Consider the following 13,497-nt stretch of genomic DNA (forward strand, 5'->3'; position numbering starts at 1 on the left):
TGGCTATGCGCCACAGCAGGATATTAAAACCAAATATAGTTTTATGCCATTTGAGTGGTTGTTAGCTTGGACCGAAAGAGAATAATATACGACGTACCACACTGTCCACACTCCTCTCTGATTTATTTTATATTTATTTTTATTTTTTATCTCTATGATAAGTAATCGATGAAATGTTACGATTCACAGCTTGGAGCGCAGTTTTGAATAAAAAATGTTTGTACTTTTTTAACTAAAAAATTTCTACAGGAAAGTCAAATGCATTTTCTATGTTTGTTTAAGTGTTGCGATTTTTGCAATTCGTCCGTATAATAATGGTTAATAACTATTCTCCTGAAACGATTTTTATTTTTTGTTGTAATTCAAATACAAAAAAATAGTAACTTGAAATTTTCACCAAATACTTATTTATAATTTTCTATAGGGTTTCATTTTCAAAATACTTCGACTGTTTTTGAGTTATTTATAGATATATAAATCTTTTGATTTTGTATTCCTATAAAGATGTCAAATAATGATGAAAATTATTTACTAGGTCAAAATTTTTTAAAACAATACAACGTCCCACATTCTTTAGCCATATACAATTATTAAAAATACCTAAGTACACTTTTATTTTATACGCAAATGAAGTTTAAATTTTTACAAATATAATTTTGTATTTTATAGTAAGCAATTTATAAAATAAAGTAAAATGTTCCCCATAAGAATTTTATGCTGGAACTAAAAAATCTTAAAAATAACATTCACAATTGTTTTTTTTATAGATATCTGTACTTCAAATTTGGATGAAATTACGTATTTTATCAATGAATTATATAATATTATATCATAATAATGGTCATTATTTTGTTAAAATTCAAAAACATTATTCTTGGAGACCTTAAACTCTTACATATAATATTATGAATTTTGTTATACCTACGCAATAACATTTTCAAAATATGTTGATTAATTTAAAGATATTACCTAATTATAGTAAGAATTTATTCATACTGTTTTATTTTATTTACAGTAAAGTGTTATAAACTCAAAAGTCAATAACAATAATATAACTATAATACGGTATAAACATATATTATTATGATAATTAAATATTAATAATAAGATAAATGCTATATTTAAGTAAATTTTCATTGAAAAACCACCCTCAATATTAAAGATCGAAACATTTTTTCTACTATATATCGTGTATACTCACAAAAAAAACTCATCACTGTAAAATCAATACATTCATCGCTCTGCTTAGAATTTAAATGTAGGTTAATGTATGTAAAAAGTACATAATCATTTAATCTATGATATTCTCTCGTGGTTGAAGGTTTTTTTTTATTCAAACTTTGTTTGATTTGCCTATTTCCAAGAAGGGTCGAAAGGGAGAATATTTTAGTTTGAACAAATACAAATTTATGCATCTCATTTTTTTTTAATGATTATATATTCAAGTTTATAATATTCAGTATGTGTATAATATTTAAGAGGAAATCTTGAAATTACTTTAAAAGTCAAATATTAAGCGATGAAATTTGAAAATTGAAGTAAATAACAAAAGGATGACCAACACTTATTAAAATGCAAAATGCATACATGTTTCATAAAGACAGTAACGACCTACTTACAAAGTTTGGTCGAATACAATTATAAGCCTAATTTTAAAACTTTATTATTAAAATAAAATAAAGTTTAAGTTAAAAAATGTTTCGTTATAAGAAAGAAATACGTTAAAAAAAATGTAAGCGTTAAATATAATATATAATATTTAATTTCGATGAACTCCTTTATATATAACCATAACGTATTATATATTTCTGGGCCTTATAATATACTCTACATAATAATGTACTAAATAATATATTTTGTATAATCCCTAAGGATATCGTGTTATTAATTACGATCGATCTACAATGTAATCGCAGTTCACAGACCTCCTACAGCCGACAAATTTATGTTACCTAAGGTTAGGTTATATTAAACAAATATCATAACATTCATATTGCATTCGGGTAATAACTATTATTATGAATACCTATGTTTTTTTTATTTGATAAATAGGGAGGTTTTTTTAGTGCAAGTACTCGCCAGTCGACATCGTCACTAATATAATACGCTATTATTATTGTGCCATTGTCATATACGTTTAAAACTATATTTCCTCCTTACAAAATCGTTCAATGCGTACAGAAATTTATTTAGAGTTCATGAAAAAATAATATGTTTAACGGTTTGTTGGTATATATAAGCTCTTTGACGTTTTGAAAGTTTTATTTCATGATATTCTATAATATTCGTTTTTAAATTAATAGTTATTCGAACCTAGTACTTCAAAATATAATATATATATATATATATATGAATTTGGCTATAAAAAGAAATACACTTTCATTTATAGCCTTGTTCAACATAACTTAATTACCTACCTTTTATTTTTTGTGAAGTGTTTACTTATTTATTTTTACGATATAGCGCACCACACTTGCATTATATTTTATCGGTATTCATGTTTGATTATATATGATAAACCCACTATAATATTATAGAAGACTATATTGATGTATATATCACAGTCAGGTCGTTTATTAATTTTGAGTATATATCCGAAATAGGTAATGCTTATTTTACCAAAAATGTATAAAAGAGCTCATATCAATAGGTTAGTAGGTACGGGTTTATTCATGTGTACACATAAAAAAATATAGTATTAGTATAAAGTATATAGTATTTACGACGTTTATAATACGAATACTCTATAATACTTCCAAATAAAAAATAATACCTATAAACAGAATAGTGGAGAACGACTCTTTACATGAAAAATAAAATACAACATTTTTGAATATTTAGTTATTAAAATAATAAAATATATTTTATTATTATCCAAAAAGCTATAATGCTGATAAAATATCGATTAATACTAAAGATATTTTTTATTTTTTTACTTGATCTATAATACAACGAATTTAACATACAAAATCATAAAAATATTTTAATGGTCAAATATTTTTGGAGTAGTATTACAGTTGGTAAGAATATATTATTTTTGTGACGTGGTGAACTTGGAATTCTTTAGAGGTTTATAAATATTACACCAATCCATCTATTTCACAAAAAACCTAATAAAGACATTTACTGACATATTTTTAACTATCTATTATAGTAATTACTAAAATACTAGTTAATATAAAATATTATCTATTAGCCATTACTCACCGCCTAAAAAAACTTAAAGGCGGCCGCTCTCAATTTTTGTCCGTTCGCCACGCCACTGTATTATAATATGTTAGATTAGACACATATTATTTTTCCGTTAAAATGTATACTAAAAATTTTCAAACATTTTATTTTATTGTTGAACTTATAGAGTTTTATATATTTTATTTAAAATCAAATTTCTCATTAATATTACTGTATTATTGTTTTTATTCCAATGACCTAGGGAATCCAACTTTATTTTTAGACTATTTGGATCGAGATTTACAACTATTCCGGATTTTGTTGACATATAATGACCCCACGCCAATCTTTGACTTTTTCAGCATCTCACAGTTATGATTATATCTCTAAAATGTTATATATGAGCTACCTAACTAATAGCAAGGTACTGTACGCACCAATTTTATGACGAAAATTCACAAAAACCATCGATTCTTCATTTATGCCGTTCAATAATGTTTTTTATACTATGATCTATAAAAAACAAACGATGATTAATAGCTTTCGATTAAGTTAGTGGTGCCAACCAAAAAAGATATTATTAAAGAGTTACCACTGTCATTTGAGTTCAAAAACAAACTATAAAAGAAGTTTTATATCTGCGAACCTTTAAGGAAAACGTCGAATTTAACTATTATATGACAAATATAAATCTCATTTCTAAAAAGGATACGTAGCGGCATTGCTCTATATAGTGTACACAAGCATAATATTATAGAGAATAATAAGTATTATATATAAAGTTTGATGTTCAATGTCCCATGTAAATTGAGCAGAATATTCTCAAACTGTGTAATCATATTGTTATGGATTTAAATTTTGGTAAAGATTTTCCGAGTTTGCCTTATAATAATATAATATTAACCAAAGGCTCTTGGCCGTTAACCTAAAAATGAATCTATATATCTACATACTTAGAAATATAGTTACAAATCATAATGATTCCTGAACGTGTATTCTCGTTATTAAATGTTGAAAAAAATGTTTATGTTTAAATATCTATACGTACCTCCTCCTAAAGGGATCTTAATTAAAGAACCGAATGAAAACGAACTACCCATGTGTTGCTTACAATCTAAGAAGCAACTTGACCATTTTCAAAAAAAGTTATATCCATAATTCCTTGATAAACTCGAAGAGTATATTTAACTTCTTTTTTCAATCAATATGGGATACTATAGAGTTGATCATACGTGAATTTTATTTTGGTTCACAAAAATTGGATATTCTTTTTTATTTATATAAATGTTTTCCATTGGTTATAGATTATACTACGATTATATTTAAGTAATATAAGTATTTACCGCTCTAGTGTTCTACGTTATTATATAGATAAAAAAAAAATATCTTATTAAATTATTATTATTATATTAAATTGGTTTAATATTTTTGCATAATATTGTATTTTGTGTGATTTAAAGTCGATTTTGCGCTAACCGATTCGTTCAAATCCAATAAGTTTTACGTTAAATTAATATAACGTCATTGTATCAAGTATACTACCGTCTACCAGTTTTTCTGTTTTTATTTACATTATTTGTTAATGGTTATTTCTATTGCAGTTTATAATGTATATTATTTAAATATTATAAAATCTTAAAAAATAAGATCCATGGTCAAACAGATTTTGTTATCATATAAAGTGCCTATAAGGCTATAAGAAAATCTGTAATATTGGCAAACGAATTCGTCAACAAGAACGTCGAACACACATATTTCTCTCGATTAAAATTTTAATGAAAACAAGGAATGATTAATTTACAATACTCTTCTTTGCCTCGCAAAAACATGTTCACATATAATAAAAATGTTAACTGTTGAAATTTGTTTATATAATATGTAACCTGTTTTATTTTAAATTCATTTTGATGTTAACACATAAAAACAATTTCACCATAGTACTGACTATAGCTTAAGATTTCAGAATAAATAGATACATTTAAAATAAAATAGCATTTTAAATGTATTCGTTTTATTATAAATTGCACGCATACTGTTTACTGTTTAGTATACAGACTGCTGTTACTCTTATATTGCCATAAATTAGGTTATATTTTTACTGTGTAACTAATAAAGTCCTTTGGTCAAGTTTTTTCCATTTTTATATCATACACATGCTTTTAAAATAGTAAAAACTATCTTATACAACGATTTATCAAACTATTTTAGAATTGTAGTGTTACCTAAAGTGACAGTTTTAAAATTACTTCTCTCAGACATTTATTTTATACTGACATAAATATTTTTACGGGCATGTTAACCAGAATAATATTTCTGTAACTAGTAAATAGGGGTAATCTAATAGTTTAAGGATAGTTGTATAGTGGTTTTGTTCTTGTTTATCTGAAACGTTTCAGTAGTCTAAATGTATTCTTTTTTTTGGATTATTGCAGTTAAATGTTGATATTTTTTTCGACAACTTCCGTGTACAAACCAAATTACAATTTCATGTATATCGTGATTATATTTTAAAATTATATTGTTTCCAAAGATATATACTTTAAAAATTGAATTAATCATTTTAAAATAATATGTTTGGATTAACTAAGATAAATTATTGTTCTTATAAGAACTCCTGCGGTTCATAATATTATTAGTGTATATTTAAATGATATTTTACCGTCTCGTCTCATACAGTCATAACATTATATACTCAGTGATGCTTCTCACGAGTATTATTATTATTATTATTAAATAAAATGTATTCCTTTAATTTATTCAGTGTTAGTAGCTATCAAATATTCTTGGAATATCATAGCCTGTACATTTATATTTGTAACCTGCAGTACTTACACAATTATAGAGTGAAATTTATTGTATAAAATTATTTTTATAAGAAATTATTGATCTTATTATACGTTTTAACACTCGTTTTACTTGAAAAATTATGCGAGATTTTATACTTAGAAAAATAACTACATACGAAAAAACTGATTTTTTTAAAAGATTATTAAAAATATTATAAAACATCAACCAATAAGCCCTTAACAAGACGTTCAAGATTACGAATGTGATAAATTAATGACCGATATAATTATATAATTAAAACCTAATTTCTTTATCAGAGATGACATTCAAATTAAATAAAAAAAAATTACCTAGCTTACTCCGGAATAACATCCTAGTATATATTAAGTTTGTATAAGTAATGTATACATTATATACATACGTTTTATATATTTTTGAATAAAAATTACTTTATTCCATTTGTGCCTTAAAATCATTCTATGGTTCCTTTTTTACTACCTACATTTTACAACCAAACATTTTATGTGTCTTTTATCCGAAAAATAATACGAAATACCTATACTATCACGTACATGTGAGCAAGGAAAAAAATGCACGCAATAAACACTAAAAACCAAGAGACGTGAAAATCGACATCATCGCAGTCCATTGATCACAGCTGTAACAGCTGAGCTGTTTGATTATCGCGGATAAAACACAGTAGGTGTGTAAATACATATATATATATATATCATTAATATGTGGTTGTTGAAATTAAAACAATTGCGGTCGTTAGTATGAACAACGAAAATAGCATTTAATATCACAGCACTCTCGTTGTAGTATCTTTGTATTTAACACCTTAGAGTATGCAATTTAAATGTAATGTAATATAATGTAATATAATAGTGTTACCTTACATTAGTATAGAAAATACAATCTAAGCCCTTCAAAATGTTAACAAGTCTCCTAAAATAATACACAATAGATAAACTGTATTGATACATTTTTAAATAATTAATACATTTCTCCCGACTTTTCCAATAGAGTTATTATATAATTATACGAATATACGATGCTTATATTTTACACCTTTAAAATTTTGCTTGATAAAGGAAAAATACTTAATTTGTTATAATATGGTATAATTACTTGATAGTGCAACGTATTATTATGTTTATTTATTATAGATAAGTGAACAATGATTCACAAATATAATTTACAATAACATTTATTTTCAAATAAAAATTTGATGATATTATGTTTTGAAGGAGTCTAAAAGTTTAAGAAAAATAGTATTGAGAATATTAGTATAATACTAATGATTATCCAATTATAATTGGATCGTTTAAAACTGAAATAGATCATTAAGAATCAGAATATTGATTTAATTATGTAATCATTTTTCAATTTATCAGTGGTATAATCATGGTTAAGAATTTATATAACATTTAAAGAACTACAATATATAAATACAACCTAATTAATCTTGAAATATGTGCTAATAGAATACTCTAACGAATACAAAAAAGATAACAACAATTTAGAAAAATAATAAAATATAATTTTTTTTAAACTGAATTGATTTTCAAAGTACTTAGTATTATTTAAAATTATAAAGGTATCCGAAAAACAAATATGGGTAAATTTGTTATTTGTTTGATAGTTAACTTTTTTTTACCTTAATTCTCTTATAAAAAAACGATTTATGAAAAACATAAAATCAATCTAATTTTAATCGCAAATTAGCAAAAAATAAACAATCAAAATTCTAAGAATAAAAGAATAAAATTATAAAATTGCATATTTGAAATCGTGGATTCATCTAACACAATTTGATTGCGTACTCTACTATTTTTATCTATATTCTATAATAATATTAGCAAATACTATAAAGTTTAAACTTTAATTATAACATAAATAATAATTATTATACAATATACATATCAATTAAGTAAAATAACAACGAAAGTAAATTAGGGTCATTTTCTAAATATGTGTAAATTAGTTCATAGTTGATAGGTATGTAATATGTATATTATAAATATTTTGTGATTAGATACATCTAACATTTATTTTTTAATGATATATAAAATGACACTTGTGTAATCATAACATTATTTTTTGTGATATTTTTTCGCCGCACAACGCGTCCTACGCATTTACATTACCGACACAACACTAGTAATGGTGTATTATAATATAGGTATTATAATTTATGGCAAGCAAATTATCTATAGATACGCAAAAGGAAGCCTTTGAGTTTTCATCATATTATTTTAAATAGAATTTCATGTTTATTCTCAAAAACTTCAAGGTCCCGATTACAATTTTAAAGTATAACAAATTAGACATAATTCATAGAAAAATTAAAAAATAATTTAATCTTAAAATTGCAAAAAAAAAAAAGTAAGTAAATCTTTATTTACGATCAAGATAATGAATTTCTCTTATTAATATATAATTATATAATTTTAGTAGGTATTTAATAAAACAAAACTATTTTAATATTATTAATATTAGATTTTCAATTGTTTTCATATACTTAGTCAAGTTTACTTACTATAGAACAAATATCGATATGCACATCCAAATGAATGCCATAAAACGTATTAAACATCAATATTTTTGCAGGTTAGGTAAACGGTATACGTCCCTTATTGAATTAGTACAATAATTCAATAATTATATATAACATTAACTAAGTATGTAGATATAAAAACTATACACTATACATATATTAAACAATGTTAACTTTTTCAGATGGTAGACTGAATTTATCAATTTCTTTTGAGACTAAGGTCAAAAGAAGGTAATAATCAACTCATTAAAATAAGAAAAATACCTGAAATTAAACAATTTAGTTTATTTAAATTTAAGGAATGTTACTTTTTCGCTGATGAATAAGAATGGCTATATTATATATTTATATATATCAAGGGAAATATTATTAAATAAATTATATTGATCGCAAATATTCCGTTTAAACAAAAAAAATATTATTTTTTAATTTTTTTATTTAATTACTATCTTCTCATTACTAGTTTGTTCTATCTTATAGATATTTAGTGTGTATTTTTATTGTTAAATATGTTAACAACATATTATATATATATATAAATATACGTATATAATGATAATTAATATTTAAACAGTATTTGTCAATCTATAAACAGTTAAAAACATGTTTAACAATACCTAACTGTAACTTAATACTTGGATATTATTTTTAAAATAGCTATAATAAAATAATTTCTCATTAAGGACAATTATATTGAATTGAAATTCTATCAATACATAATACATCAACCAACATAGATGGTAGTAAGTACACATAAAATTTTATAGTGATTTCAATAAAAATAGTTTTAATTATATTTAAATAATATATCAATTTAAATACCTAGTTGAAATTACGTCTGTACTGGAGTGACCCAACGCCAGCATTTTAATTTTTAATTTTATCTGCTTTATTTAACATGCACTTGTGGAACATTAGTTGGGCGATCATTGTTTTATGTAAATTTACGGTGGTCGTAGTTAGTGGTCATTATTTTAGCTTATGTCTATTATCACAGAGCAAATAGCTATATTATTTGTAGTACGTAAACAGTAATTTGATAATGGATAATTGATATGATATAACTTAAGAGTCATAGTTCTAACTAACATTTTGAAATAACCTATTTATACTATAAATCAAAATGAATAGTAATAATAGTTTCAATATTTAAAGATCATCCATTTAGTTATAAATTATAATTACAAATGTTATAACTAAAATAATAAATTATCTAACCTGTTAATAATAATTAAGTTAAGAAAAAATAAATATGAAATTTACCTTAAAAGAACAAATAATTAAACAAAGTAAATTATTGATCGTTAATGAAATTTTTATAAATTAAGTAACTAAAATTTTAAATTATTTATGTCAATCTACGTATGTTCTAAAGTCAGTTTAAAATCATAATTATTTTATTTTTATAATTATTTTATACACGTTAAAAAAAATTAAAAAATAAAATGTAATGTAAAAATTACATTAGTCAAGTCACTTGACCCAAGTGAAATAAAATTCTATTTAAATGTATTTTAGCATTTACAGAAATTTTAAATCAGAAATTAGTTTTTAAAACATTCTGTTTCAAAGAAAATATTTATTTTTTATTCTACGAATAGATTTTAACCTTATAAATTATTTATTCTCTTTAGCTCATTTTATTTCTTTTTCCTTACTAAAGTTAATCTTCTTGTTTGGATTTGGCATTAAAAAAATTTATTCTCTCTAGTAAATTATTAAATATATCTTACGATAAATGAAATATAAATGCCAATGAATCGTCCTACAACTCATTCATTGTGTAATTACTGTAAAAAAACTTAAATTACAAACAATTTTATGTTATTATTGCTATCGTTTATAATTGTATTATTTTTTAAATAATAATTGCCACCTTGAAATAAGATGTCTTAAAATAGCAATATCAACTTAAATTTTAGCATTAGAATTACGTTTTTGAAAATAGTCACAGCTATTAAATAATATATTTGTTACAAAAATATTATGTTTATACAGATTCCTGTGATATGGTTGTAATAACTATTGATTTATAAAAAATATATATATTATATACATATAGATATAAAGTACTACTAGTATTACTTATGGTAAAATATGAAAATTAATTTAACATTTATTAATATTTATATTCATAAAAAACTACAATCCAATCCTGCTCTTTATTTAATAATTAATTTATTGATAAATCTGTATAGGTCATGACTCACAATACATTTAACAATTTTATATATGAAGTAACGATATCTAATTTTAAATTCTGACTGCACATTGATGATACGTTAATCAGTTTTTAAACAATTCAAAAAATCGTGAATATGGGTACTCAAATAATATTATTACTAGGGCTTTGAAGTTGTAGGAGTGCATTCTTTTTTTGTGATCGTGAAACGTAACTTTATAAGTAAATAATTTAATTATGTAACAACAAATCAATTTATGAAACTTTTATTTTGCATTTTTTGACGTTTTTAATTTTTTAGATAATTTTTTGACTTTATAGGTCATATTTTCCTTTTTTAGTTAATTTCCCGGTATTTTTAATTAAATTCCATTAATCAACATCTTTAAAAACCTTTTAAAAAATGTTTCAAGCAAATAGTATTATTAATAAGAATCAATCAAAATTCAAATTAAGTCAACTTTTTTATATATATATTTTTTTTAAATAAATTGTTATGTTGTTAATTTGTTATGCATATCATTTACTTATATCAATATAATTATAAAAATTAAATTAAAAACCATTTTTAAGCGCATATTTTATATGCATTTTTTAAGTTTTTTTATTGCATTAAATTCATATCCCTAATTATTACATAACTCAGCTTTACCTAACCTAACCAAAAATATGGCATATTATGATCTGAACATTAACTCATTAATAAGTTATACAAATTTCATTAACGGAAAGGTTGTGTTAAATCTAAAAACTACTTTAAGTATTTATTTAGTTAACTAGTACATCCACGTATAAGTAATAATAATAATAACTAACTTACTAATATACAAACCTGAAACAATTCGCGACCATCGGGATCGTCATAGAACTCGTGCAAGTAACTCTTGACGCCGAACCCCGTCAGCCGTCTGCCAGTCCTCGCGTGGTAAGGCAACTGTTGGACGTCGTCGCCCCCGTCGACCGATCGCCGTTGTTGGTGATTTTTTTTCCTGGACCGCTCGACCGACGGCGAAGGAGCGGACGACAGAGATGATGACGACGAGGACGCTGTCGTAGACGAATTTGTGACAAAACTCACACGGTTCGTATTGGCCGATTTCTTGTTGTTGTGTACCAGTATCCCCTTGGCGGCGGCGGTGGTAGTGGCGGCAATGGCGGGCACGCGGCCTGTTTTAGCGCCGGGTGCGGGGCTTAGGCGACCACTACAGCCCGATGACGCCACCACGGAGTCGCCATCGTTATCGGACGTCATGTGAACGGTCAACACCGGTGGGCCTCTGAAACACGCCCGCGTGGGTACGTCGTCAGAAATCTAAGTTCGTAAATAATATACGTTTTAATATATTGAACACGTGCAGTGTATATCACGCCACTATAAAAAGATTAAAAGATAGCGGCACGTAAGCGCCACAAAGTGTACGATAAGCTCCTCGAAAAATCAAAAACTGATTTAAGCAGCAATCGGTTGACACAAATGTGACTGTATTACATAAAACATTCTGAAACGATGAATAAGCGGATTTAACAGTGATTGATGTTTACTTTTTGTGTGTGTACACGGTAAGTAATCGATAAAATGCTTCGATTTTGGGGGTGGTTTTGGATAGCAAATTAGATCTAGTTTGTACTTTCAAGAGGTCAAAATTAAAAATGTCTAATATTTTTCAAAAATATCGGGTAAACCAAAAAAAAAAAAAACTAGAGAACAATGGACAATGCAAACAATTTTATGGTTTGAAATTCATTTATAAAAACTTTTCTTTTTATATCAAGTTTTGTACATTGTATACAAGATTCCTCATATAGGTATAGTTCATACTGAAACTATTAAATACAATAACTATATAACTACTTATTTAAATGATAAATAAAAATGTCAACTATTTTGTTATAATTTAATAATATTAATTGTGGAAACTTAAAATTGTTACGTATTTTATATTATTATGATGAATTTCACTATACGTAATGATATTTTTGATTTATTATAAGATATTATCTATTTGTATTTTGAACCTATTATTACTGTTTTACGGTATTTTCAAAAATAAGTTATTATATATTGAGTTATATAAATTTATACTTGATAGTTTTAATATGGTATGAATATAGATTGTTACAATAAATAAATACTAATAATATAATAAATGCAATATGTTTAGAAAAAATTATATCAAACTACCATAATATAATCAAAATTCGTATCTAATCAAATCATACACAGTTTTAACGACAACCGGGCTTTTACTGGCTTTTAGGCTTAGCTATACGCTAACATGTATCATATGCTGTAGTGGCGGGTGGTATAATCGGGCGAAATGAATAATATTATGTACAACAATACAACTTTCCTTTGGAAATCCAATGGAAATAACAATTTGTAAAATTATCATACTGATAATATATTAGTTGATTAATTTTTAGATTATTTATAAACACTTATTGTATAGTATAAGTAAGGTTTGAATCCGAATAATATATTCTATGAAATTTATTTGAATTCCACAAAGACGTCGGTATAAGGAATTTATAATATGTAATTCAATATATTCCATAACAAATCGGATAGGTACTGTGACTAGACTTTTAATAAAACATGATTTCTCTTAAGTTTCTAAAAATAAATTTAAATTTACATAACTTAAATTAATATAAAAACTAAAAACAAAAAAACAAAAGCTGTTAAAAATTATACATGTAAACGTTTATTGTTAATAATTGTTTACCAATGGTCACAGCTGTCGATTAATTTTTTGACTAATAAAAAAAAATTTAAATCGAATTTACGTATATACAT

General features: G+C 24.6%; 1 protein-coding gene across 3 annotated transcripts in view; it reads right to left on the reverse strand.

Annotated features, from left to right (window-relative positions):
- Positions 1-13,497, reverse strand: part of LOC132921653 (neurensin-1-like) — a 39,682-nt gene that overhangs the window by 4,843 nt on the left and 21,342 nt on the right. The window contains exon 3 of one of the 3 annotated variants that reach the window (XM_060984798.1): positions 11,521-12,012. In XM_060984798.1, coding sequence (XP_060840781.1) covers positions 11,521-11,952 — 432 coding nt within the window. In that variant the 5' untranslated portion in view covers positions 11,953-12,012. The remainder of the gene's footprint in view (positions 1-11,520; positions 12,013-13,497) is intronic. The other 2 variants (XM_060984796.1, XM_060984799.1) reach the window with 2 other exon arrangements.

This window comes from Rhopalosiphum padi, chromosome 2 (genome assembly GCF_020882245.1).
Source record: "Rhopalosiphum padi isolate XX-2018 chromosome 2, ASM2088224v1, whole genome shotgun sequence".
Taxonomy (NCBI): Eukaryota; Metazoa; Arthropoda; class Insecta; order Hemiptera; family Aphididae; genus Rhopalosiphum; species Rhopalosiphum padi.